At 39.4% G+C, this 27,922-nt stretch overlaps 1 protein-coding gene across 5 annotated transcripts in view; it reads left to right on the forward strand.

The window, feature by feature from the left end:
• LOC126456968 (zinc transporter 2) overlaps positions 1-27,922 on the forward strand; it is a 131,907-nt gene that overhangs the window by 72,172 nt on the left and 31,813 nt on the right. For 4 of the 5 annotated variants that reach the window (XM_050092907.1, XM_050092906.1, XM_050092910.1 and 1 more), the window contains one exon: positions 17,365-17,567. In XM_050092907.1, the coding sequence (XP_049948864.1) occupies positions 17,365-17,567 (203 nt within the window). Of the gene's footprint in view, positions 1-8,540; positions 8,762-17,364; positions 17,568-27,922 lie in introns of those variants that run through there. The other variant, XM_050092909.1, reaches the window with a different exon arrangement.

A 27,922-nucleotide genomic window follows, 5' to 3' on the forward strand; every position in this document is an offset into this window, starting at 1 on the left:
AATCTCAACCTGGCACCCGCCTAACCAACAATTAATTTTATATGATCATTCCACTTCAAATCGTTCCGTATGCATACTCCCAGATATTTTACAGAAGTAACTGCTACCAGTGTTTGTTCCGCTATCATATAATCATGCAATAAAGGATCCTTCTTTCTATGTACTCGCAATACATTGCATTTGTCTATGTTAAGGGTCAGTTGACACCCCCTGCACAAAGTGCCTATCCGCTGCAGATCTTCCTGCATTTCACTGCAATTTTCTAATGCTGCAACTTCTCCGTATACTACAGCATCATCCGCGAAAAGCCTCATAGAACTTCCGACCCTATCTACTAGGTCATTTATATATATTGTGTAAGGCAATGGTTCCATTACACTCCCCTGTGGAACGCCAGAGGTTACTTTAACGTCTGTAGACGTCTTTCCATTGAGAACAACATGCTGTGTTCTGTTTGCTAAAAACTCTTCAATCCAGCCACACAGCTGGTCTGATATTCCGTAGACTCTTACTTTATCAGGCGACAGTGCGGAACTGTATCGAACGCCTCAGTGCTCACTGCGATTTTACCTGATTGACATACCTATTACATACCTATTCTGGTCGCTACTTGTATTTTTTAAAAAAATGTTACTTACGTGTTATACACTTCAAAATGTGTGTGTGTGTGTGTGTGTGTGTGTGTGTGTGTGTGTGTGTGTGTGTGTGTGTGAGAGAGAGAGAGAGAGAGAGAGAGAGAGAGAGAGAGAGAGAGAGAGAGAATTCCTATTGGACCAAACTGCTGAGGTTATCCGTCCCTAGACTTACACACTACTCAAACTAACTTACGCTAAGAACAAGACACACACCCATGCCCGAAGAAGAACTCGAACCTCCGGCGGGAGATACCGCACAGTCAGTGACATGGTGCGGCCACACCGCGCGGCTTATAGACGTCGCTGTAGGGACCTGATAACATGTTATGTGCATAGTACCAACTCAAACCCAATTATGCCATTGGTAAAAAAAAATTTTAGCAGGCAGGATAACGGCTTGAAATGTAATTGAAATATTTTACAGTAACGTCATCTCCAGAAAACAGATACGTAAAAGGTTATGTGCGTGGAATAAGAAAACAATCCATATACGGAAGTGCAAGGTGTGCCCAGCAGCATAAAAACGATAAAAGATCATAAGTGGACTGAGAGCACGATCAGAATTAAGGTAACAGACGCAGATATAATCAGGAGGAACGATATATATATTAAAAAAAAAAAAACGCTGCTAAGGGATGTTTCATGACACTTCTAGTGCTATCGGAAAATGTGGTAGTCATTGATTGTGTCGAAGGTTCTTTTCAAAGCAGGAACCACGTAGACGTAAACTGTTTTTCATTTTTTTCCCCCCTCTAGTCTGCTGATTGCTTACTTGTCGATCATTCTTCCATTTACTGAAACGCCTCCGATCTCGGTTGAATACCTCTTCGTGTTTTATTGCATTCCTTCGATTCATTCCTGCGATCAGTTTAAGCGCGTTTGATCCCAGGCTTTTCCTGGCACTTAGAATTACTTTTTTTCCCTCTAGCAGTGCTTTGTATATGATGAAAAGTGTTAGACCGCGTTTTGGATTCAACGCTATGTTGTAGATTCTCTCATAATTAGTTTGACGAACAGGTTTTCAGGTATGAGTAAGGGAAGGGAAGGGGTTTATCGCCTGCATTGTGACATTACTTAGCAATGTACTGTGGTCTTCAAACCAAGAATGTGCTTCGTTACCGCTTTATCTTTACATGTACGAGATCTGTTGAAAAAATTTCCGAACATTCGTAATTTCGCGCCACTGGTATGTTGGAGCGAAATGCGGTTGGTATCCCTGTACCCACCTGTGTTTAATGTGTAACTGCCGGAAGTTTCATTATTGTATGTCTGTTGGTTATTGTTCAGCAGAGTTGGGCAACACCATTCTTCTTCCCGATTCGATTCCTACGATTCAATCTCACATTGCGATTGATCCCTACGATTCTTTCACGATTCATTCTACTCTGCGATGGTACGATTCTTACGGAATGCAAAAAGTCCTACATCTTACTCACAGATGACAGGACATGCCTGAAATTGTCAATGGGGTTAGAATCGAACTGTGTCGTGATAAGATATGCCAGAAATAGTTTGTTTATGAGTAAACATGCATATGATGTTAGAAGTGTGATTCTCGATTTATACGTATAATGCCTTAATTGATGAAAGGTCACGTTTGATATGATTGCATCTATTGTTTTATTTCAGTAGGCCAGTAAAGAGGAGTCGATTTGTGCGAAAGGCGGTGCAAAATTACGTGGTATGCCAGTTTGGTTGTGTGGCTTGAACGTATCTAACTACAGACGTCTGTTTTATAGTAACAAAATCTAGCAGTGAGGCAGACGTGGTTTGGCTCGTATCATCCTATGTTTTTCTGTGCTAAGATGCCTTTCCAAGTCCACATCACCCTTGTAATTCATAACGCAGCTGACAGCCCTCCCACACAGCAAATTTAGCATAACTTTCATTTCTTCGAAATACAAAGCACAGGTAATTTGCTTTTAATTTGTCTGACAGCTTGCCGCTGTCACTACTATTTACGTGAGAAGACGACATACTTCTAAACAATAAGATTCAATCGTATACAGCGACATTACTTCACTAAAATTTAATATGAATCTGAACACGATAACATTCGAAAACTCGAAATTATTAATTAAAAAGCTTTTGTTTAAAGACGGTATTACGCGGCGATCCGCCAAGAAAGGTATTGGTTAGAGAGCCTATATTCTCTCTATACAGTATAGGCTCTGTAATATTGGTCTAGTGCGACACCCATTTAGTGGCAGCACTGGTGGAACTAACAGAATTAGCAAATTAGCAGTGAAGTAATGTCGCTGTATACGATTGTATCCTACACTTTAGAAGTATGTCGTCTTCTCACATAAATAGTAGTGGCAGAAGCAAGTTCTCAGACAAATTAAAAGCAAAATACCTATGCTCTGTATATCGACGAAACAAAAGTTAAGCAAAATTTGCAGTATGTGAGGGCTGCCATTTGGCGGTCGTAATCATTCGGTACGACTCGGCATGACTCGGCATGATTCGGAAGTTGCCTTCGAAGCATAGCATACTAAGAATCGATGAATCGTTGGCATTTGGAATCGTCACGACTCGGAAACACGCAATCGTTCTTACGATTCTTTTGAACGACGACTCGTCCGTATCACGATTCGATTCTTACGATTCTTTATTTAGAGTCGTTCAAATAAACGACTCATTCACGAATCGCCACAACTGTATTGTTCAGTGCTGTATTGAGTAAACGTTGTCGCACAGCTTGCGGATTTCGAGAAGACAGTTACAGGAGCTACACGTCTGCATTAAATTTTGCGTGAAGCTCCAAAAACCTTCAGAGAGACACACCAACTGATGCAGGAAGCTTACGGTGATGAGTGCTTAAGCTGTGCTTAAGCCATCCTCGGTATTACGAAAGATTCACATGGTTTAAAAATGGCCAGAATGGCATTATCAATCTGAATTATCTTCATCTGTGGGCTACAGACAGTCAGTCAAGCACCAGTGTGTGGTCGGGGATTCGTGGCGACCACATACTTGGACCGATTATTATTCCACAACGCAACGATCGAGGAACGTATCTGACTTTCTGCGGAATGCTCTGCCTGGGCTACTTGAGAATGTGCTTCTAGCAATGCGACAGGTTACGTGATTTCTGCATGACGGAGCACTAACCCACGTCCGCATTACACTTCGCCGCCACATCATCATCATCGTCCCTAGACGTTGGATGGGACTGGAAGGCCCTGTACCTGAATTCAGACATCTGATAAGCGTAGTGTACGCTGAACCAGTTATTGATGTGCGGACCCTTCAACAGCGTGTTCACACCAAGACGTTATTCGGAGAAAGGTCGGAACGTGCGAAAGAATGCGGCAGTCCATGATGCGATGTGTGAACGCGTGCGGAGTCCATGATGCACGTGCAGACACGTACATTGCACACCATGGAGACAACTTTGATCATCTGTTGTGACGTGGATGCGATGCAGCTCTGTACTGAGTTCCGGGACGATTTGTTGTTGTTGCACGCACACAATCCATATACAATCAGGAATCTGCCCCTGCAGTTTGTCGTTTTTATTAATGTTCACCCTGTATGTGTCCACCAACTGTTACGCCCAGCTATTTATACTGATTGGCCTATTCTAGTAGTGACTCATTGATATTATAGTGATAGGGTACCATGTTTTGAATTTTGTAAAGTGTACAATTTTAGATTTCTGAACATTAAATCGAACTGCGAATTTCTTCACGTGTTTGAAACTTATCGAGATATGTCTGAATATTTATTCAGCGTTTTTCAGGTAGTACTTCATTATGACTATACGAAGTTATACTCGCACGATATGGACGTACATTATTTACAGAAGACTGGAAAAACTGTTTGTGGCCGACCTTGGGAAAGCTCAGTTTAAGTTCAGGAGAAAAGCAGGAACACCCGAGGCGATACGCACCCTGCGACTTATCTTAGAAGATACGCTGCTGAAAGGCTAGCTACGGTTATAGTATTCATATATTTAGAGAAAGCTTTTGACGACGTGGACTGGACTACATTCTTCGGAATTTTGAAGCTACCAGGGAGAAAATGTGGGGACCAGAACGTTGTTTACGATTTACACAGAACTCGGACTAATGTTATAAGAGTTGAAGGACATGAAAGAGAAGCCATAATGAGAAGGGAGTGAGACAGGATTGTAGACCAACCCCGATGTTATTCAGTCTGTACGTTGAGCAAGCTCTGAAGGAGACCAAGGAGAAATTTGGAAACGGAAATTAAAGTTCAAGGATAACAAATGAAAACTTTTCGGTTTGCCAGTGACATTGTATATCTATCAGAGACAGCAAAGGACTTGGAAAAACAGTTGAACGGAATGGATGAAGTCTTGAAAAGAGGTTGTAAGATAAACATCAACAAAAGTAAAACATAGGTAATGGAATGTACTCGAAGTAAATCAGGCGATGCCGAAGGAATTGGATTGGCAATTGGAACTCTAAAAGTAGTAGAGGAGTTTTCTTCTTGGGTGGTAACATATAATGGTGGCCGAAGTAGGGAAGATATAAAATGCAGATCATCAGTGGTGAGAAAAGCATTTCTGTAAAAAGAGGAATTTGTAAATATCTAGTATATATTAGTGTGTTATGAAATCTTTTCTGAAAATATTTGGAATGTAGCCTTGTATGGAAATAAAACGTGGACAGTGGGCTGTTCAGACAAGAGGAAGATAGTCATTTGACATGTGGTGCTGTAGAAAAATGCTGAATGTACCTGGAAAAGAAGCGCGGAGGGGGGGTGGGGGGGGGCAAAGTGCTCCCCATCTTGAACGTCTATGGGCACTAGAGATGGGCGAACTGAAACACGTAACTGTTTCGAAACAAATGAAACAGTACAATGTAATGTTTCGATACGCTGTTTCGAAACAGTGAAACAGTTTGTGTTTTGTAATCTAATAAACCTACACGTTTTATCATCTTGACTGTCTACTGTATAAGTATGTCCACATAAACACAAATGAGGTGCGATAGCGCTAATCATATCGCAGAAAGTATGAAATTATCACTTAGGCGTCTTGGCAGTTTCGTATTTCTGCAGCAAATGCGCTGCTTTCGTGTCGTGTGACTTTCATATTTTTCAATTGGCTGAGGACAGCCATAGCTTAAGACAGAAGAGCCACCACGAACGGAACTGGAGGTGGGAGCAAACTGCAGAAACAACGGATATGCTACTGGGATTCCCACATTCCGTTAGTATGGGTAATATACCCATCCTGCTGATTTCCATGCACACAAAGGGAATCATTGAGGATAATAGGCACAGTGACTATAGACTCACAAATAACGCCAAATAATTCGAATAAATAACAAAATATAACAGAAAAAATTTTGTCTTTCAAGGTGTTTCGAACCGTTACTATAAATTCACCATGCTTCCTAGTCCTTCCCGTTCACCATTACACTATCAGTGATGTGAAACAGATTGCTTGCAATTATACCTACACCAAATTTATGTATATGTCTAATAACTGTCACTCTACGCCTTTTTTATTCGAAATGTTGTAGGCTTACTTGCGTTTCTTAATATGATTGCTGTACATGAACAGAGAAGCGTATGTTATCAAAAAGTGTAATTTAACTGAATGATTTTCACATATTTATTATTTTGAATGTGAATAGTATGCGTTGTTTTATTGCTTGGTTAGTGTTTATAAAGCAGATGTTACGCCATTTCGGAATATGACGGTCAGCTAGAAACGAAGCTTTATTTTCGGATATCTTAAGCTTCATGCTATTGCTTGTCAAAAAGATTTTGACACTCTTGAAAGTGTTTCATGAAGTGGTATGTTAAATGTGTTTCAGTACCTGTGCCGAGCCCGAATCTCGTCCGACACAGAGGGGAATGAAACATCACTGTTTCGATACAATTAATCCGTTCCAAGCACTGGTGGACTGAAACAGCCTTATTCTGGAACAATGATACAGTTTCTGTGTCTGGCTCGAGACCGAATCTGGTCCAGTTATCCGAGACAGGGGTGGAATGAAACAACACTGTTTCGAAACAGTGAACCGTAGCCGTTCCGAAACACTGAAACAGTACCACGTATCGATACACTGTATCGAAACATAGAAACAGTGGCCAAGTCTAATGGGCACAACTTGACAAGCACTATTGTGCCCTTAACGTAACTTGTGCTTCGCCCCGGATGACTTCCTTCTTCGCGGGTGCATAAAAGTAAAGATTCGAAACGCATATCACCTTAATCGGAATTAATTCCTGATTTCGTTGAACAAAGTCTAGGTGAGTAATTAGAGAAAATTGCCCATTCTTAGCTAACAATACAACTGCCTGTGCTGAAGAGCTTTTTTTGTCGTTTTCTAACAATGCCTGTCGAAAATCGGAACTGAAGCCTGCTGTCGCTTGTGCAGTTCCTGCTACCTCTTTATCATCGAGATCGCGAGGTCCGTCAATACAGCCAACAGTAACGCCTGAAAGTCTTTTTATAGAACATATATTCCACCAAATAAAAAGTAAAATGTAAGTACTATTGCCTTTTGATACGCCAGGTAACGAATGGAGCTCGGGAAATATGTAGTCCATCGTCGATCTAGTTCTAGACGTAGATTCTGCTTCGTAAATTTTCCACTGGGCTTTCGCAAGACTGCAGAAATATTTCTCACAAAGTGCCCAGTCTGCTATCCACTGTCTAATTCTCTACTATTAACAGTTAATCATTATTTACATGCCCTTCGCTATTTTCATTGGGTCTGTTTTGAGTCAATAATAGTAGTTATTCATAAATGTTCATCTTCATCGCACGTTACTGTACAATTCATGTTCGGCTTGCTGCCATCATGAGGAGTATTCCCATGCGAATGCTAGCATCACATAATCACTTGGTGATGGAAGTTAGCCGAAACGCATAGTAATGTGCGATTCAGACGAACATTGTGAATAAACGTGATGGCAGACTCGTGTCTTCAGTCGTAAGAGCCACCTAAGGAAAAGATTAAAAAAAGTAGAATTACCTTTTCCAACATCTGCAGCTTCAGAGAAATTTGTGTGTACATTTAGCGTAACAGGAAGCAGCGCAGAGTAAAAGGTTTGTTCGCTATGCGTAAATGTGAACTGATAGAACAGCAGTAGCGTCGTACACATTTGATGTACCGGTATTCTAATGTCCACAGAAAAAAAATATAATATTTTCTGCAGTCGAGGCACTTCAAGTGCACCGAGGCACATGCCGCTGCGTTGCTGGTAAGTCAGCATATCACTTTACAATTGCTGTCAGCTCAGCGCCAACTTCGTTCCGCCTTAGTAACTGAAATGCTTTCCTCGTCCTGTGAGGTCTGAATGTGCCGGTAAAAATGTTTTCGCACACCCCTGTTTTCGTGATGAATAATGCGGTACTGATAGATCAGTTGCAGGGAAAGTGTATTTTTAATAAGTGTTTAATGTAAGCGTATTTCAGCTCATTGTTTATTCGAATAATCATTCCTCGTAACTTTTAGGCTATTTTAACGAATTTTGGCCATTGTGCTGTAAATAACAGGAAGTAGGAAATAACCAATAAGGGCTTAATGTATCCTGCCATTTATTAAAACATTTATCCATGTGTGATTAGTATTTACACAAGAAAGTTCTTTTTTTTTTTTTTTAAAAAAGAAAAAAGAAGAAAATCTATTTTTAATGCTGGACATAGTATCACATGTTCTTCCAAGTCCACAATGTTGACTGATGTTCTCATTGCCCGTCCCCCAATGTGTGTAAGGGTTTGCTGATAAGAGGCTTGTACTCAGATGGAGGAGCAGTTCATTATCCCACAGTTGAGATATGCAGCAGATGGTGTTAAGTAATCCCCAGCCTGGCCACTTAACTCTGCGAGCAAGTCACACGGCACCACTGCCCCAGGTCTATATAAACAAGTGTTCCTATTTGCCTCTGTGTTTGACAGTACTGTCTATCTTGCAATGGTGCCTGTGTAATGTATGTGTCCAGACTTTGTGATTGCTTCACGAATTTAAACAGTTTCTTTCATATACTTCAGTGTCTCGTGTTGTGTTCAGCCATGAAATAATATGTGCTTTGCTATTTTAATGCTTTCTTGTGATGAAATTGTGCTTCATGTTGTGTGGAGTGTCTGTTACTTAATTTGATATGGAGGACAAAGAGAGGCACCCACTCTTCAAACTGTAAGGAAAGTAAATTTGTAATTAGCATGTACAGTTTCATTTAATGCAAGAATAGTCCTGTCAGTGTTTAAATTCTTGTGTATAAATTTACAAAGTGCTTCCTGCTATTTTCTTTTGATGTTGTATTCACTTACACATTAAATCTGAGATAGCTTATTTTTATTTTTGTCCTATTTACTGAAGTTTGTTGTTTATTTGCCTGTGTAGACTGACAAATTGGGTGAGGGACTACATGTAGGCTCTGTTTCCCTGAAGCTAAATCTTTTACATCATTGTAATGTCAGAAGTTCAGCTTTTATAGTTTTGTTTTTGTTAAATGTTATCAGTGTTGTGCTGTGTTTTATATTCCATGCCCAAGGTGAAAGAGATCTTTCTCAGCAAAATGCTAGTGACCTACTAACACAGCCCTTACATAACTGATATTTTGGTGGTGTTGATTACTGTTTATGTGTTTCCTTCATTAAATGCAACTAAGAGAAATTATAATTATTTTTCAACATCTATCTCATTTACACAAAGGAAATTGTCACTCTCATCATGTCACTTTAAATATCCATCCAGTATTCATGTACATGTCGATATTTTTTTGACATAAATGTTACTTCAAGACTGTTTCACTCATTCCTGTATATACGTAGACCATAATGAGTATTCTTGGCATAAATGACTAACTACTTTTTAATATTGATTGTGCAAATCTTAAAATCCATGTTGATCCCTCTCTCTCTCTCTCTCTCTCTCTCTCTCTCTCTCTCTCTCTCTCTCTCTCTCTCTCTCTCTCTCTCTGTGTGTGTGTGTGTGTGTGTGTGTGTGTGTGTGTGTGTGTGTGTGTTTTTATGAATACCTGTTTTATTTCAGTCCCTTCTTGTTCAGTCATTACAGTATTAGGGCAAACAGAAAGTACTGTACATACAGCCTGATAATGCAAGTCAGTTTGATCTGAGGAATAGTTTTGTTTACAGAGCTTTTCATGTAGTTGTCTTGAGTGATTCATTAAAATTGGTGATTGGAAGTGCCACATCTTTATTTTGGGCTGTTTATTTCCAATGGAACTATGATTTTAAAGGATCCTGCTTCCCTGTTTTCAGTAGTTAAGAAATGAGCAATTGAATTCCAAAATCGCTTTACTTTGCTTGAAGATGGTCTAAAGTAAGAAAGTCCCAAAACAGCAGCTACAGATGGAGACATTGAGATAATTCACAGTATGATACTGCATGATCAGCAGTGAAAGATGTACAAAATAGCCGATGGTGTAGGCCTATCAGGAGAAAGACTACAGGGCATTTTACATGATTCTGTAAGTATGAGAAAGCTTTGTGAAAGATGGATCTCACTTCCATTGAGTACAGATCAGTACCGATTGTTGGTTTCTCCACTATTAATTACATTTGGCACCCTCTGATTTCCACCAATTACCATATTAATTAAGAAACTTTGTGCTTGAGAATGTTTGAGATCAGCGAAGAGATTATAAAAGCTGTAGATGAGTGTCCAGCAGTCTTTCTGTAATAGCACACCAAGGTCGGAATTGATTCATTGGAAAAGTGTTGGACAAAGTGCATTGACCTGAAAGGGAATGCATAAAAAATAAGGGCATATTTATTTTAAAAAGTTGAAACTATCATCTTGACCATATACATTAACAGTTTGTCATCACTTACCTTATGCTACAGGTTCAAGATATTAGTGACCTAAAATTAGAATTTGTACCTAACACTTAATAATATATATATATTTTTTTTTTTCAGTTTTGGATAGTTCATTGCCTAGTGGTCTGTTGGACACACACAATTTCCTCATCTAGGAAGGACATGTGTTGATTGCTATTGCTTACACAACACCAATATTTGCATACAGGTCTGAAGATTTCATATTTGAGTTAGAGAACAGAGCTCATGGATTATTCCAGAATTATTGTTTGTCATATGATCCATTCATTAACTGAAAGTGTGATAATGGACAGTTGTATCAGGAAATATAATAGTGTAATTCTTCCTGTTACATTCACATGTGGACCGTGGGAAGAATGATTGTTTGAATGCCTCTGTGCATGCAGTAATTATTCTAATCTTATCCTCATTATAACTATGAGGGTTATACGTGGGGGGTTGTAGTATATTCCTAGTCTTCATTTCAAGCCAGTTCTTTCAACTTTTTTAAAAGACTTTCTCGGGGTAGTTTACGTCTATCTCAAGAGTCTTCCAGTTCAGTTCCTGCAGGATCTCTGTGAATCTCTCCCACAGATTAAACAAACCTGTCGCAATTTGCGCTGCCCTTCTCTGTATACGTTCAATATCCCGTTAGTCCTACTTGGTACATGCCCCATTCTCGAGCAGTATTTTAGATCTGATCGCACAGGTGATTTGTTAGCAATCTCCTTTACAGACTGATTGCACTTCCCCAGTATTCTACCAATAGATCGAAGACTACTACCTGCTTTACCCATGACTTAAACCTTTGTGATCATTCCATTTCATATCCTTAACCATGTGTTGCACCCAGATAATTGTATGAGTTGGCTGACTCCAACAATGGCTCAGTGATATTATAGTCATAGGATACCATGTTGTTTTTGTTTTGTGAAGAGCGGAATTTTACATTTCTGAACATTTAAAGCAAGTTCTCAATCTCTGTGCCACTTTGAAATCCTATCAAGATCTGACAGTATTTATGCAGCTTCTTTCAGATAGTACTTCATTATAGACAATTGCATCATCCACAAAAAGCCTGATTTTACTATTAATATTGTTTGCAAGGTCATTAATATACAACATGAACAGCAAGGATCCCAAGACACATCCCTGGGGCACACCCAAAGTTACTTTACACCTGACGATGATTCTCCATCCGAGATAAAATGCCATGTCCTCCCTACCAATAGGTCCTCAATCCAGTCACAGATTCACTTGATACCCCACATGATAATACTTTTAATGATAAAAATATGTTTGAGACTGAGTCAAATGCTTTTCAGAAATCAAAAAATACTGCACGATCTGATATTCTTGATCCAAAGCTGTCGGTATGCCATGTGAGAAAAGTGAGTTTGGTTTCACATGATTAGTTTTTGAAATCCATGCTGGTAGGCATTGAGGAGGTCATTCTGTTCAAGATAACGCATTATGTTTGAGCTCAGAATATGTTCTAAGATTCTACAACAAATTGATGTGAAGGATATTGGACAGTGGTTTTGTGGATCACATCTACTACCCTTCTTGTAGACGGGTGTGACCTCTGCCTTTTTCCAAGAAATGGGCAGGGTTTTTTGTTTGATGGATCTACAATAGGTTATAATTAGAAGAGGAGATAACTCAGCCGCAAATTCAGTATAGAATCTGACAGGGATTCTGTTGGGGCCGGGAGCTTTGTTCAGCTTTAATGATTTCAGCTGTTTCTCAATACCACTGATACCAATACTCATTTCATTCATCTTTTCAGTGGTAAAAGGATTAAATTGTGGAAATTCATCTGGGTTTTGCTTTGTAAAGGAACATTTGAAAACAGAGTTAAGCATTTCAGCTTTTGTCATGCTACCCTTCAGTTCCTCTCTCATTCACTAGGGACTGGACACGTAACTTCGGTGCCACTAACAGCCTTTACATATGACCATAATTTCTTTGGGTCTGTGAAAGATCACTTGATAATATTTTGCATGGTAGTAATCGAAGGTATCACGCAGTGCTCTTGACAGACAAATGCATTTCATTCAGCATCTCTCTATCTATAGCCCTACACTTTCATTTACACAGTTATCTCTTTTTCTTTAGAAGTTACTTTACAGTGACTGTATACTATGGAGGTTCCCTCCCATTATGAACTGTTCTACTGGGTACATACCTACCCAGTGCATTATCAACTACTCTTTTAAACATGAGACAGAGTTCCTCTACATGCTCGTGGCCTGTGCTGAAAATTTAAAGTTCTTCACTGAGCTATGACACTACTGATTTATTATCTAGTTTACTGAACAAATATGTCTTTCTGCGAGTTTCAGTTGTCCTTTGTACTTTGGTAATCATTGTTGCCACATCCACATCAGGGTTACTGATACCAGTTTCGATGTGGACATCCTCAAAGAGGTCAGGTCTATTTGTTGCCATTAAATCCAATATATTTCCATTATGAGTAGGGTTCCTAACTATCTGTTCAAGGTAGTTTTCAGAGAATGTGTGCAGCAAAGTTTTACAGGATGTCTCATCATGTCACCACAAACAAAACTGTAATTTTCCAATTTTTAATTTGTTGGACGATTAAAGTCTCCACTGATGATTACAGTGTGATTAGGCAACTTATGTACAATTGAACTGATGTTTCTCTAAAGTATGCAGGGGTGGTGTATTATATGGTTGAACTGTGAACTGCAAACACTGATTTACATCATCTAGGAGCTTGCGTGGTAAGTGGAATGAGGTTAACACAATCAGAAAAGGATACAATGTGTTTGTGCAGGTTTGGGGAACTCGCACACAGTTGTGAACTGTTTCTGTGTTGTCTTGATTTACAAATTGTGTATTGTCTAGTAGACTGTTGAAGATGACACCACTGAAATGGACTAAACTGATACTAGGAGAACAAAATTTCTCAATGGCAGGCAGCTCGGAGTGAAATATACAAGTAAATGCCCATAATTGAGAAGTGTGTGTTACACAGAGAAAAGTGTAGGTTGTTGCAAAGTAGAATTACAAAATCACAGTACTTTCTGAACAGCTTATCTTATGGATTTTCCAACATTCGTGAAACATCCGGAGATCAGTTTGGTGGGCGATAGAAGGATCCAATTATCATTTTATGCCCACTGTACCTCATATTATGTGAGCTGCTCTGCTTTTCTTGAGCGCTTCAAACTCTGGCACTATATTGTGAATGCTTGGGCAGTTTACCGTTTGGATTTTAATACTCTCACCTGTGGGAGCTGTTTCTTTCAATCATACACCGATACTTTTGGGTTTCTACAGCTACCATTATTTGGGTTGGGTGGACTCTCACCTAGTTTTAAAAACCCTTTTGTGTTACTCATGCACAGTCAACTTCCTGAGTAACAGCCTCTGAGACTGGCCTGACCCATTTAGGGGGCTTAACAGTTCTCAGCCCTATGGTGCAAGTCCAGTAAGTCCCAGCATAGCTTGTCACAGAACCTTTGAAGTCTCTGGTTTGTATCCACTCTACTCAGAACCAAAAGGCCATGATCAGCTCTGGGGGCAATGCTGCAAATTTTGAGCTTTGTTGAAACTCCATCCACAAGGTTGGTGTTCTCCAGCTTCTCTGCCAGTCGCTGAAATGACCCAAGAATGACCTTGGAGCCCAGACGACAGGCATCATTTGTTCAACATGTGCCACAATCTGCAGTTGGTTATACCCTGTTCCCTCAGTGGCAGTGGAAATGGCTTCTTCAACATGTTGAATGAGACCCTCCAGGCATACGCACTGAGTGCACCTGGTGTCCTTTCCTGTCCCTTGCTACTGTTTCCGTGAGGGTTACCGTCATTCACCGTATGTTTGTACTGTCGACGATTAATAGACCCCTTTCCTTTTGCATTTGCCGCCTCCTGAAACCTGACAAAACAGGTGAAGGGAGTCCCACTGGCACAGTCCCAGTTTCATTGAAAGACTGCACCTCAAACTTGTAGGGTACGAGGAGCAGTGTAACACCCTGAGTCCTTCCTGGTCCCCATCCACCCTGTACAGGACGCCTAGATCTACCATTGACACGTCACTCGCGGCCAATTGGATGAGTAATGACAGATCCTATACTTTCTGCAGAGGAGACAGGATCCACGGCAGAGGATAGTACTTGAGGTACTCTGGTACAAGTATCACAGGTACACGACTCTCGGGAGCTCTTCCAACATACCAATTTACAGCAGCTGCCAATAGTTTGACAGTAGTCATGGCAATTTCCAGCTGTTTACGAACATCACCCAACTCATCCTGTGTTCAAAAACCGCATATACCGTGGGGCTGTATTTTGGCTGGTGCAGTGTATTACAAGGCAGGGAAAAAAATAACTTTAAATTAACCCCGCAGATTATCTTTTAATCTGTTGAGCTAAATGTTGCTAATTCCCTATAAGAATTGAAGCAAATACAGAAAACAAGATTTCTATTAAGGCAACACGAAAACTTGTGGTAAAAATTACTAATTTCCTAAAATGTTTTGATGTTAATTATAGTTGTTAGCAAACTCAAAAACAGAATTAATTTATGATAAATGCAGATAATACATGGGACTACTACTCCGTAAGGAAAGCTAGATGTAACGCAATTTGTTTGTTCAAAAATATGCAACAGTAACTAAATCACAAACATCGATTTGCTACAGATTGATCATAGATTATGCAAAGGACAATGGTAACTTCCAAATTGTCTCAAAAATGCATGTTTGTTTGCATCAACATACAATGAAATGCAGGGGTGGTGTATTATATGGTTGAACTGTGAACTGCAAACACTGATTTACATCATCTAGGAGCTTGCGTGGTAAGTGGAATGAGGTTAACACAATCAGAAAAGGATACGATGTGTTTGTGCAGGTTTGGGGAACTCGCACACAGTTGTGAACTGTTTCTGTGTTGTCTTGATTTACAAATTGTGCATTGTCTAGTAGACTGTTGAAGATGACACCACTGAAATGGACTAAACTGATACTAGGAGAACAAAATTTCTCAATGGCAGGCAGCTCGGAGTGAAATATACAAGTAAATGCCCATAATTGAGAAGTGTGTGTTACACAGAGAAAAGTGTAGGTTGTTGCAAAGTAGAATTACAAAATCACAGTACTTTCTGAACAGCTTATCTTATGGATTTTCCAACATTCGTGAAACAAAATATATTTGCAAATTTCAAGTCTACAAAAGCATTCTTAGAATTAAATTGCAAAAATGAAAGTACAATGCATGTAGTATTGTAATTTTTCATTAAATTAGTTAGCTCAAATGCTCTATAATTTTCACTAGGTTCTGACTATCTATGTCCAGATCCATATTGTTCAAAATAATCATCTATTGTTTTCTGAATCTTCTAGTTGTTGCAACTGACTATTCAATATGTGGTTAAAGTTCAGATCCAAACTGAGTTCATCTTCATCTGTATTTCATAAAAATCTTCTTGTAAATGGAGGGTAGACCTGTTCAGCAGTATCATTACCACCATTACATCCGTCATCACCAGCATCTTACTCTTTCTGAAGAAGATCAAATTCACAAGCATCTGTTGAGACATCTGCCTACAGTGAGCTGTCAGCAGTGCCATAACCCTCAGATCCAATTATTACACGAAGCAAATCGAGAATATTACTTCTGTTGACCTAATGCCTCTGGACACACTTATTGCTGGCTAAAGGTAGGTCATTATTCCAGTCTCTCTCTCTCTCTCTCTCTCTCTCTCTCTCTCTCTCTCTCTCTCTCCCCCCCTCCCTCCCTCCCCTCTCCTCCCCACCCTCCCTCCCTCCCTGCCCCCTCCCTCCCCCCTCCCTCCCCCCTCCCTCCCCCCTCCCTCCCCCCTCCCCTCCCTTCTCCCTTCTCCCCTTCCCCCTATCATCCTCTCTTCCCATTTCATTAAAAGATAGAAAAAGAAAGAAAGGAACAATGCAGTTGCTGACTAGAATGAAAGAGACTTATGTCAAGGCAGCATTTTTATTGGTGGTTTATCTGTGTCCATGTGAAACTTCAAAATTATGAATAATCCCCTCCATCCAGGGGCCGGCTACATGAAGTAGTTTTCACTGGCAGAAAGACAAGTTTCACATTTGTTAGCATGGCATTGCAATGTGTTGTAACATTATCCAAAAACAAGATCACTTTTCTATTATGCCTCCTTGTGTTTTAATTGTATGACAACAACCACTGAGTAACAAGATCACTTTTCTATTATGCCTCCTTGTGTTTTAATTATATGACAACAACCACTAAGAAATTGTTGCCCTTGTCAACCTGGTACCACAGTTTGAATACCAAACCATGTTCATTTTACCCAGTCTCAATGAAACGCTACATCTAGTAGTAGCCTTACCTATAACGGTGACAAATCTTTCAAAATTGCTTTTCATACTGATGCACAGTAAAAAGGTAAGTCTTTCATTCAAAATTTTCCTGCCATACTTTTACTGGGTAGACCTCTGGAGAAAAGAATAGTATCATCACAGTTAAATACATTTCTTTATCATAACTCGTGTAGATTTCAAGTATCTTTTCCTTTTTTCATCAGTTGAACTGGATTTTTCTGCACATTTGGAAAAAAAAAAGTTGCAACTCCTGATCTTGAATTTATCAAGGCAGCCCGTGGATGCTTTAACTAAACTCGTGTTGCTCTAAATTTTTGTGATTTTGAATGCTTTTTGATGAATAGGGGATCCACTCACAGCTTTGTTGTTTTTGGGAAATGAATATTTAACAGAAAGATTTTCTTTTCCCATCAACAGTTCAATTTTGTCTCTTCGGCTTCTCAAGACTCCCTGATCTGTGTTTTATCCTCATGTGTATGCACACATGCAGAGCTAATAAAAATTGCACTTTAATGTGTTACTAAAATGGAATTCTTGTGCTTTACTTGTTCATGCTTCCCATACTTGGTGGAATAAGAAAACATTATCTTCTTTCTTTTTTGCAGGTACCAGAATAGTGCCACATATGGAAGTCTTCCACCCTCCCTCTCAAGGAATGGAGAAACCTTTTCACATCCACGACGAATTATTTACTGTGTTCACGGCAAGTCAAGTGGATGCTGTGTTGTCACCGAGGGTGAAGTCGTTGACAGACCTGGCGGCCTCTCCCCAGCCACCTCTCGTGAGAGACGTGATTCGATGACAATCAGTAAGAATCTGCAGAGTATAATCAAATTTTATAAGTCTTTACATCTTTAGGTTGGTAAAATAGGAAAGAAGCAATAATATTTACATTTATTAAGTCAAATAATATATGTGTTCCATGATGAAGACCACAGATTTTCAAAAAGAGAGCTGCATACATTACCAGAATATGCTCAAACAGTATTTGATACATCTTGGTTTTCTGCGTCCTAGGTTATCTTTCCCACAACATAGTAGACCTTTTAATTTCATTGTAGAGATCAATGAGCATTGGAAATCATGTCTTTGATGTATTCTCTCAGTTGTCCAGGAAACGGCGACAGTGAATGGAAAGTATGAAATTCTGGCTGCTCCTTCATTGGTGCCAGTTCCCTCTCTATGTGTGATACCAACTTTCATTGAAGGGCACGCTCAGCCTATGGTTCCGAGTATCTGTTCTTTTTGAAAACTTTCTTCCAGTGATTGAGTTCCTCCACAAGGCTTTCTTCGTACGAGGTATGTGAGAAAATTAATGAGACTGTCAACACTGTGAGTGATGTGGAGACACTCTGTTGTTCTACTTGTGTAGGCTGGTTTCTTCATCCCTTTCAGATGCTTAGTCGAGTTTCAACATGCTCAGTCTGATTTCAACTCTGTACAGCCATCATGTGAATTTTGAGAGTGCCATCAGTGACATTGTGTTTTTGTATCAGGCGCACAATTTCTTCGTTGGCATAAATCTTTTTGGAAGGCTGAGAACACGTTACAGATGAACCTTACTCAGGGAGACATCCAACTTAAAAACTGACAAAAAGTTGAAAATGTGCGTGCTCTTGTGAGATCAGGCTGACGTTTAACAATAAGGATGATTGGTGACCTGTTAAAGTTAAACATTTTACTGTACATCAAATTTTGACCAAAGGTGAAAGGTTTGTGTCAGAATGGTGCTGAAAAACCTCACAACTAAGCAGGAGGACAATCAAAGAGATGTTTGGTTGATCTTCTTGAGAGGATTGCCAGTGACCACAAATGGCTCATTTGTGTGACCACAGTTGATAAAGCCTGGATTTTTGAATATGATTCTGAGACAGAGTGACAGTGTGTGGAGTGGCACACTGATACACCTCCTTGACCAGAAAAAGTGCCACAATGATACATCTCCTTAACTGGAAAAAACTCAAATAATCAAACCAAAGAACAAAACCATGCTGATTTTTTGACAGTAGACATATTGTTCATAAAGAATTTGTTTCTTCAGGACAAACTGTCAACCAAGTGTTTTACAAAGATGTCCTTGAAAGGCTCAGGAGAAAAGTTAGTCGACTGAGACCAGACATTGCAGACAAGCAGATGCTGCACCGTGACAAAGCCCCATGTCACACGGCCACCTCCGTCATGGAATTTTTGATGTTAAAAGGCATTCCTTTTGTTCCACAGCCCCCCTGTTCACCTGATCTCGGTCCTTGTGACTTTTTTCTTTTCCCGAATTTGAAGACGTCTTACAAGGGCATTGTTTTGGACTCTGAAGTACAAAGAATGTGGCTGACAGGTTAAAGACCCCAACAATTGAAGCCTTTCAGCATTGCTAGCAAGACTGGGAACAACTACTTTGCCTGTGTACAGATGCTGAAGGAAACTACTTCAAAGGGGACAATGTTATTGTTTGAAAGAAAAAACTTTGGTAGATAAAAAATCAGTCTTGTTACTTTATATGATGGAGGACGTGCATTATGGAACAGTGTTCTAAGCTCAGAACTTCCGTGATGGATGATGATTGCCTGTGGCATGCAGGTGGTGGTGGTGGTGGTGGTGGTGGTGGTTTATTCATTCCTAGACCACTTTTACAATGATTTGGTCATATTGTGATACTGAAGCTTACGAACAAAAATAGTCATTTATGTACTTACAATCCTAGTTCGACAAAGTTGGAACAGGTGGTCAGCTGTGGCCTCACAGTAGAAATCAAGCATTACTTTTGGTTTCCAAACTGGGCAATGGAGTGGCATTAATTGATCGGAGCTAACCCACACCTCGGGCTATACTAAAGATCGGTCGTATCTCCACAACCCAAATATCCGGGTTGTAGGAGGGGGAGGGGTGGCACTATCACACTCTAGCCAAAAGTTCACATACTGTATCTCTGTATCTTTGTGCCATTTCACTAAATAATATCAAAAGCTTGCTCCAAGATAAAGCAGCAAATTTATTCACCGACATCACAATTCCTAACGCTTTATCACAACCAACTGTAGTAAAAATGTGTTTTGGAGAGAGATCATTAATGCTGTGTATGTTAGTCTCTCTTTTAAACTTTTGTTTGTGTTCAGTCCCAAGCATTTATGAGTTTAATGTGACAAGACAGTGTCACTTCTGTGACATGGCTGGTCTTGTTCTGTAATTTTTGGATCAATGTGTAAATACTGAATTGCAATCAAATCAGGCAGTGATGTAGAAAACAGTTTTGCAATTCATTGGTCCATATTCCCTGGCATGTTTACACAGTGGAACAAACTCACTTCAGGTATACATAAAAAAAGGTATGGAGAATGACATGTTTTTGATAACATCTTTAATGCACCATTGTCTTCAAACAGTAAATGTATGCAACATGGAAGCTATATTACAAAATAAATGAAATTCAAAAATTCATTAAGCGGGAATATGGCATTTCCTTTTAGTTTCCTGCAGCAAATTTTACCAATAACACCACATTTCCAAGAGAACTTTAATGTGCTGATGATTTGAAACAGCATATATTCGTAGGATGTAAGTTAAATTATGTTGTTGTTGTTGTTGTGGTCTTCAGTCCTGAGACTGGGTTGATGCAGCTCTCCATGCTACTCTATCCTGTGCAAGCTTTTTCATCTCCCAGTACCTACTGCAACCTACATCCTTCTGAATCTGCTTAGTGTATTCATCTCTTGGTCTCCCTCTATGATTTTTACCCTCCACGCTGCCCTCCAATACTAAATTGGTGATCCCTTGATGCCTCAGAACATGTCCTACCAACCGATCCCTTCTTCTGGTCAAGTTGTGCCACAAAATTCTCTTCTCCCCAATCCTATTCAATACTTCCTGATTAGTTATGTGATCTACCCATCTAATCTTCAGCATTCTTCTGTAGCACCACATTTCGAAAGCTTCTATTCTCTTCTTGTCCAAACTATTTATCGTCCATGTTTCACTTCCATACATGGCTACACTCCATACAAATACTTTCAGAAATGACTTCCTGACACTTAAATCTATACTCGATGTTAACAAATTTCTCTTCTTCAGAAACGTTTTCCTTGCTATTGCCAGTCTACATTTTATATCCTCTCTACTTCGACCATCATCAGTTATTTTGCTCCCCAAATAGCAAAACTCCTTTACTACTTTAAGTGTCTCATTTCCTAATCTAATTCCCTCAGCATCACCCGACTTAATTAGACTACATTCCATTATCCTTGTTTTGCTTTTGTTGATGTTCATCTTATATCCTCCTTTCAAGACACTGTCCATTCCATTCAACTGCTCTTCCAAGTCCTTTGCTGTCTCTGACAGAATTACAATGTCATCGGCGAACCTCAAAGTTTTTATTTCTTCTCCATGGATTTTAATACCTACTCCGAATTTTTCTTTTGTTTCCTTTACTGCTTGCTCAATATACAGATTGAACAACATCGGGGAGAGTCTCCAACCCTGTCTTACTCCCTTCCCAACCACTGCTTCCCTTTCATGTCCCTCGACTCTTATAACTGCCATCTGGTTTCTGTACAAATTGTAAATAGCCTTTCGCTCCCTGTATTTTACCCCTGCCACCTTTAGAATTTGAAAGATAGTATTCCAGTCAACATTGTCAAAAGCTTTCTCTAAGTCTACAAATGCTAGAAACGTAGGTTTGCCTTTCCTTAATCTTTCTTCTAAGATAAGTCGTAAGGTCAGTATTGCCTCACGTGTTCCAGTGTTTCTACGGAATCCAAACTGATCTTCCCCGAGATTGGCTTCTACTAGTTTTTCCATTCGTCTGTAAAGAATTCGTGTTAGTATTTTGCAGCTGTGACTTATTAAACTGATAGTTCGGTAATTTTCACATCTGTCAACACCTGCTTTCTTTGGGATTGGGATTATTATATTCTTCTTGAAGTCTGAGGGTATTTCGCCTGTTTCATACATCTTGCTCACCAGATGGTAGAGTTTTGTCAGGACTGGCTCTCCCAAGGCCGTCAGTAGTTCCAATGGAATGTTGTCTACTCCGGGGGCCTTGTTTCGACTCAGGTCTTTCAGTGCTCTGTCAAACTCCTCACGCAGTATCATATCTCCCATTTCATCTTCATCTACATCCTCTTCCATCTCCATAATATTGTCCTCAAGTACATCGCCCTTGTATAGACCCTCTATATACTCCTTCCACCTTTCTGCTTTCCCTTCTTTGCTTAGAACTGGGTTTCCATCTGAGCTCTTGATATTCATACAAGTCGTTCTCTTATCTCCAAAGGTCTCTTTAATTTTCCTGTAGGCAGTATCTATCGTACCCCTAGTGAGATAGGCCTCTACATCCTTACATTAGTCCTCTAGCCATCCCTGCTTAGCCATTTTGCACTTCCTGTCGATCTCATTTTTGAGACGTTTGTATTCCTTTTTGCCTGCTTCATTTACTGCATTTTTATATTTTCTCCTTTCATCAATTAAATTCAATATTTCTTCTGTTACCCAAGGATTTCTACTAGCCCTCGTCTTTTTACCTACTTGATCCTCTGCTGCCTTCGCTACCTTATCCCTCAAAGCTGCCCATTCTTCTTCTACTGTATTTCTTTCCCCCATTCCTGTCAATCGTTCCCAAACGTTCTCCCTGAAGCTCTCTACAACCTCAGGTTCTGTCAGTTTATTTGAATCTACATTTCATAACCAATAGATTGTGGTCAGAGTCGACATCTGCCCCTGGAAATGTCTTACAATTTAAAACCTGGTTCCTAAATCTCTGTCTTACCATTATATAATCTATCGGATACCTTTTAGTATCTCCAGGGTTCTTCCATGTATACAACCTTCTTTCATGATTCTTAAACCAAGTGTTAGCTATGATTATGTTGTGCTCTGTGCAAAATTCTACCAGGCGGCTTCCTCTTTCATTTCTTAGCCCCAATCCATATTCACCTACTGTGTTTCCTTCTCTCCCTTTTCCTACACTCGAATTCCAATCACCCATGACTATTAAATTTTCGTCTCCCTTCACAATCTGAATAATTTCTTTTATTTCATCATACATTTCTTAAATTTCTTCGTCATCTGCAGAGCTAGTTGGCATATAAACTTGTACTACTGTAGTAGGTGTGGGCTTCGTATCTATCTTGGCCACAATAATGCGTTCACTATGCTGTTTGTAGTAGCTTACCCACATTCCTGTTTTCCTATTCATTATTAAACCTACTCCTTCATTACCCCTATTTGATTTTGTGTTTATAACCCTGTAGTCACCTGACCAGAAGTCTTGTTCCTCCTGCCACCGAACTTCACTAATTCCCACTATATCTAACTTCAACCTATCCATTTCCCTTTTTAAATTTTCTAACCTACCTGCCCGATTAAGGGATCTGACATTCCACGCTCCGATCCGTAGAACGCCAGTTTTCTTTCTCCTGATAATGACATCCTCTTCAGCAGTCCCCGCCCGGAGATCCGAATGGGGTACTATTTTACCTCCGGAATATTTTACCCAAGAGGACGCCATCATCATTTAATCATACAGTAAAGCTGCATGCCCTCGGGAAAAATTATAACACCCACCAACAGGAAGAAATTAATTACATCTCCTAAGTTCTGCCTGTGAAGTAGGGCAGCTAGGCTAAAAGTACTGAGCCTTCTGGAAGCTCTTACGAGCTGCACTTTGTCAAGGGCATGCCCCCAAACATCTACTGCACACAGCTGTAAATGGTATTTCAAGGTGCAGCCATGTGACTAGCTATTAACTCTATTTTGTCGAAAGTCGACATGTTAAGAAACGTGGCTGTTGTATTTAAGGTTTATAATTTATATAAAAAACAGCTACCAGCCACATGTATGGTTTAAAAAGGTTTATTATCTTCAGACCATGACCGGTTTCAGATTTTTCTTTACAAATCCATCTTCAGATGGCAGGTTACAAGCATTCTTAGTTGGACCTAGTTTTGTTTATGTTATTCGTTTGCTGCACTGGGAAAGAAAAGAAATATTTTTGTTGTCATGTCGGTAATGGTATTTTTAAGAAAGATTTACTTCTTTTACAAAATCTAATTGCTCATGAGATGGTTTTTATAAACATTAGTAAACTTGGAGGTTAGTATACTTACGAGCTGTGTAGTTCTGCCTGACGAAATATTCGTGCGTTTATGTTTTCGAACGCAAGCTTAATACACTTTTCAATATGCACTATGTGAGTGCTATTCCAGTCAATGGACGTAACTTTCAATGTTGAAAGTTACGTGCGTTTATGTTTTCGAACGCAAGCTTAATACACTTTTCAATATGCACTATGTGAGTGCTATTCCAGTCAATGGACGTAACTTTCAATGTTGAAAGTTACGTGCGTTTATGTTTTCGAACGCAAGCTTAATACACTTTTCAATATGCACTATGTGAGTGCTATTCCAGTCAATGGACGTAACTTTCAATGTTGAAAGTTACGTCCATTGACTGGAATAGCACTCACATAGTGCATATTGAAAAGTGTATTAAGCTTGCGTTCGAAAACATAAACGCACGAATATTTCGTCAGGCAGAACTACACAGCTCTTAAGTACACTAACCTGCAAGTTTACTAATGTTTATAAAAACCATCTCATGAGCAATTAGATTTTGTAAAAGAAGTAAATCTTTCGTAAAAATACCATTACCGATGTGACAACAAAAATATTTCTTTTCTTTCCCAGTGCAGCAGACGAATAACATAAACAAAACTAGGTCCAACTAAGAATGCTTGTAACCTCCCACCCGAAGATGGATTTGTAAAGAAAAATCCGAAACCGGTCATGGTCTGAAGATAATAAACCTTTTTAAACCATACATGTGGCTGGTAGCTGTTTTTTATATAAATTATAAACCTTAGCTATTAACTGTTTGAAAAACATCACTTGACATTAGATATCAACATTCCAAAAATGTAGACTAACATTATGTAAATTCATAATTTAAATTCTGTAATCCATGACTGAGAAATGTGTTTAAATATATTTTTAACTGCAAGCTGCACATGTTAGGTACCGTGCTGGCATTTGTCTGAAGTAATTTACAGAAACCATGGAAAACTGAAATTAATACGGCTGCAGAAAGGCTGGAACTCCTCCTGAATACAAGGCCAGTCTATTTTTAATAGTGCAATCACATTTAGCTTATCCCTAATTTACAATACTGCAAGTTTTTAATAATGGAAAAGTAATAGTTCTACTCTATTCGCTCATTCACTTTTCAGTATTGATTACTGACAAGGGAACCTCCCCATCGCACACCCCTCAGATTTAGTTATAAGTTGGCACAGTGGATAGGCCTTGAAAAACTGAACACAGATCGATCGAGAAAACAGGAAGAAGTTGTGTGGAACTATGAAAAAAATAAGCAAAATATACAAACTGAGTAGTCCATGCGCAGGGTAAGCAACATCAAGGATAATGTGAGCTCAGGAGCGCCGTGGTCCCGTGGTTAGCGTGACCTCCTGCGGAACGAGAGGTCATTGGTTCAAGTCTTCCCTCTAGCGAAAATTTTAATTTCTTTATTTTCGCAAAGTTATGATCTGTCCGTTTCGTTCATTGACGTCTCTGTTCACTGTAATAATTTTAGTGTCTGTGTTTTGCGACCGCACCACAAAACCGTGCGATTAGTAGACGAAAGGATGGGCCTCTCCAATGGGAACCGAAAACATTTAATTGCAGGGTCATAGGTCAACCAATTCCTCCACAGGAAAACACGTCTGATATATTCTATACGACACTGGTGATGGCATGTGCTTCACATGACCGGAATATGTTGTCGACCCACCTAACTTGTACACTTGGCGAATGGGTAAAAAGATTCTTCTACCTTGCCCGATTTAGGTTTTCTTGTGGATGTGATAATCACTCCCAAAAAAGTGATGAAAACAAAGAGTTTGTCACATAAACTGCAACAAATGAATGCAACAGTTTCACAGTCGTACAGTTTTCCCTGTGCTCTGTCAAAACATTTGTTTTTAACGTTTTCAAATTTTTCTGTGTGTAGACTGTCAAATCCTGCATGTGTCCAAGCAAATCTGAACATGTCCTGGAATTTTGGAGAGCGAAGTTGATTATGTGTGAGTGCCTGAACTTTGATAATTGTCTGAAAACAAAAAATTGAACTTTTCACTCGGGGGTAGACTTGAGCCAAGGACCTCTCGTTCCGCAGTTGCTAACGCTAACCACGGGACCACGGCGCTCTGGAGCTCACATTATCCTTGATGTTGCTTATCCTGCGCATGGACTACTAAGTTTGTATATTTTGCTTATTTTTTTCATAGTTCCACACAACTTCTTCCTGTTTTCTCGATCGATCTGTGTTCAGTTTTTCAAGGCCTATCCACTGTGCCAACTTATAACTAAATCTGAGGGGGGTGCGATGGGGAGGTTCCCTTGTGAGGTGCCCCCCCCCCCCCCCCCCTTGCGCCACCCACATCCCCACATCCCCGCACTCCCTGCACTTCCTGACTCCCTGCCCCTGGCACGCCACGCCACACCATGCCAACCCCCCCCCCCCCCCCCCCCACACACACACACACACAATATTTCCATAATGTAACACAACACACTATCAGCTGATGTCAGTACCATGGTGACTGTATTTGGTTTCCATTTTGTGTGTCTGAATTTTTCACATGCTTTTTCTGAATAACTGAATAAGCCATCACATGTTGAGCTTGGAAAGAGGTTTGGATGTTCAGGAAATCACACACAAATAAATGAAAACATTATACTAAATAACAGTGGTGTGTGAAATAACGTGTGTTGTGGTTTATATATATTATGCTTTTTACCAAACTCTTATTCTGTGGTGTGCAGGTAGTCCTTCACTGTATAAAACCTCTGGCTTAATAGGTTCTTCTAAACTGCCTTTTTAAATTAGTTTATTTTAGTAATCTCTTTAGTATTCTTCGGCAATTTATTGAAGAGTTTTTTATTCCAAGATTGAAAATGCTGTTTTATGTTTGTTCTTTCTTGGTAAAAGCAGGTTCAGTTTAGATCTTGTTCCGTGGACAGAGCTGTTTGTGCAGTAATTGTCAAGGTTATTTTTCATGTGCATAACTGATTGGTAAATGAACTCACATGTTGCAGTGAAAATCCCCATTGTTCTGAACAGTTCTCTACAGTGAGACTGGTTACTACTTTTGGTTATTATTCTTATGTTAATTGTGGTGAACTTCCTTTCTCCCAGGGGTCCATTCACTCTTCTCTTAATGAAAGATCAAGAAAATGTTTATGTACCAAGTCTGTATATAGGTGGCAAATCTAATAATTAAAAATGGTTTGTAAGCACACAGAGATCACCTCATAATGATAACAGATTACAACAAACCATAGTAACCACTTTTTAAGTTTTTGACTGTGGTGAAGATTAAATGACAGTTGTGTGCTTTCACTTCTTTCTGCTTGTTGAATAGCCCCTTAATATTTTGAGTTTCCAGTTATGTCTGTGATTCATGTTGAATAGTGACTAGTATCAAGTAATTTTTCACAAATTTAAATATGTTTTGGTTGGATTCCAATGTATATATCTGTGTTTGTATGGTAGTTTTTATTTATCGTGCTAATGCTGGTTTTTATTTTACTCTTTGGTTTCTTAAATGCCATGACGCTTTTATCTTATGTAATGAACACTTTTCTGTTGTCTTTTGGCCTTATTTCTTAAATTTGTCTCATTTTCTGCTGGACATTGCAAATTTCTGCCATGATTCTTTAACTTCTCATTATGGATTCTATAAATATGCATTCTTGTGGTTTCTCTTGGTAAAAAAGTGAAATTTTGTTGTTTATTATTGATAAAACTGAACATAAGTGAGGCTGAAATTGTTAGAAGGATGAAATGGGTGTTTAAAGAATGCACTGTATAAGTGCAGAGAGTATTCATCATCATGCTTTCAAAGTACCATGATAGCCTTGATGGAGGGGATGCACATTGGAAAGCCTTGTAGATCAGAAAGAACATGAAATGTGGAAGACTGCAAATCTCAGGAGGTCAATTTGTCTTTTGAAAGTGATGGTTATAAGTAGAATTGTTTGCTTGCCATTAAATTTGCAAGCCATGAATTTTTCTGTTACTGATATGTTTGCACGAAGTAGCATTGCTTATCCTCTATTTAATCTCTCTCTCTCTCTCTCTCCCCCCTCCCTCTCCCCCTCTACCAATCTCTCCTCC

Source organism: Schistocerca serialis, chromosome 2 (genome assembly GCF_023864345.2).
Source record: "Schistocerca serialis cubense isolate TAMUIC-IGC-003099 chromosome 2, iqSchSeri2.2, whole genome shotgun sequence".
NCBI classification, from domain to species: Eukaryota; Metazoa; Arthropoda; class Insecta; order Orthoptera; family Acrididae; genus Schistocerca; species Schistocerca serialis.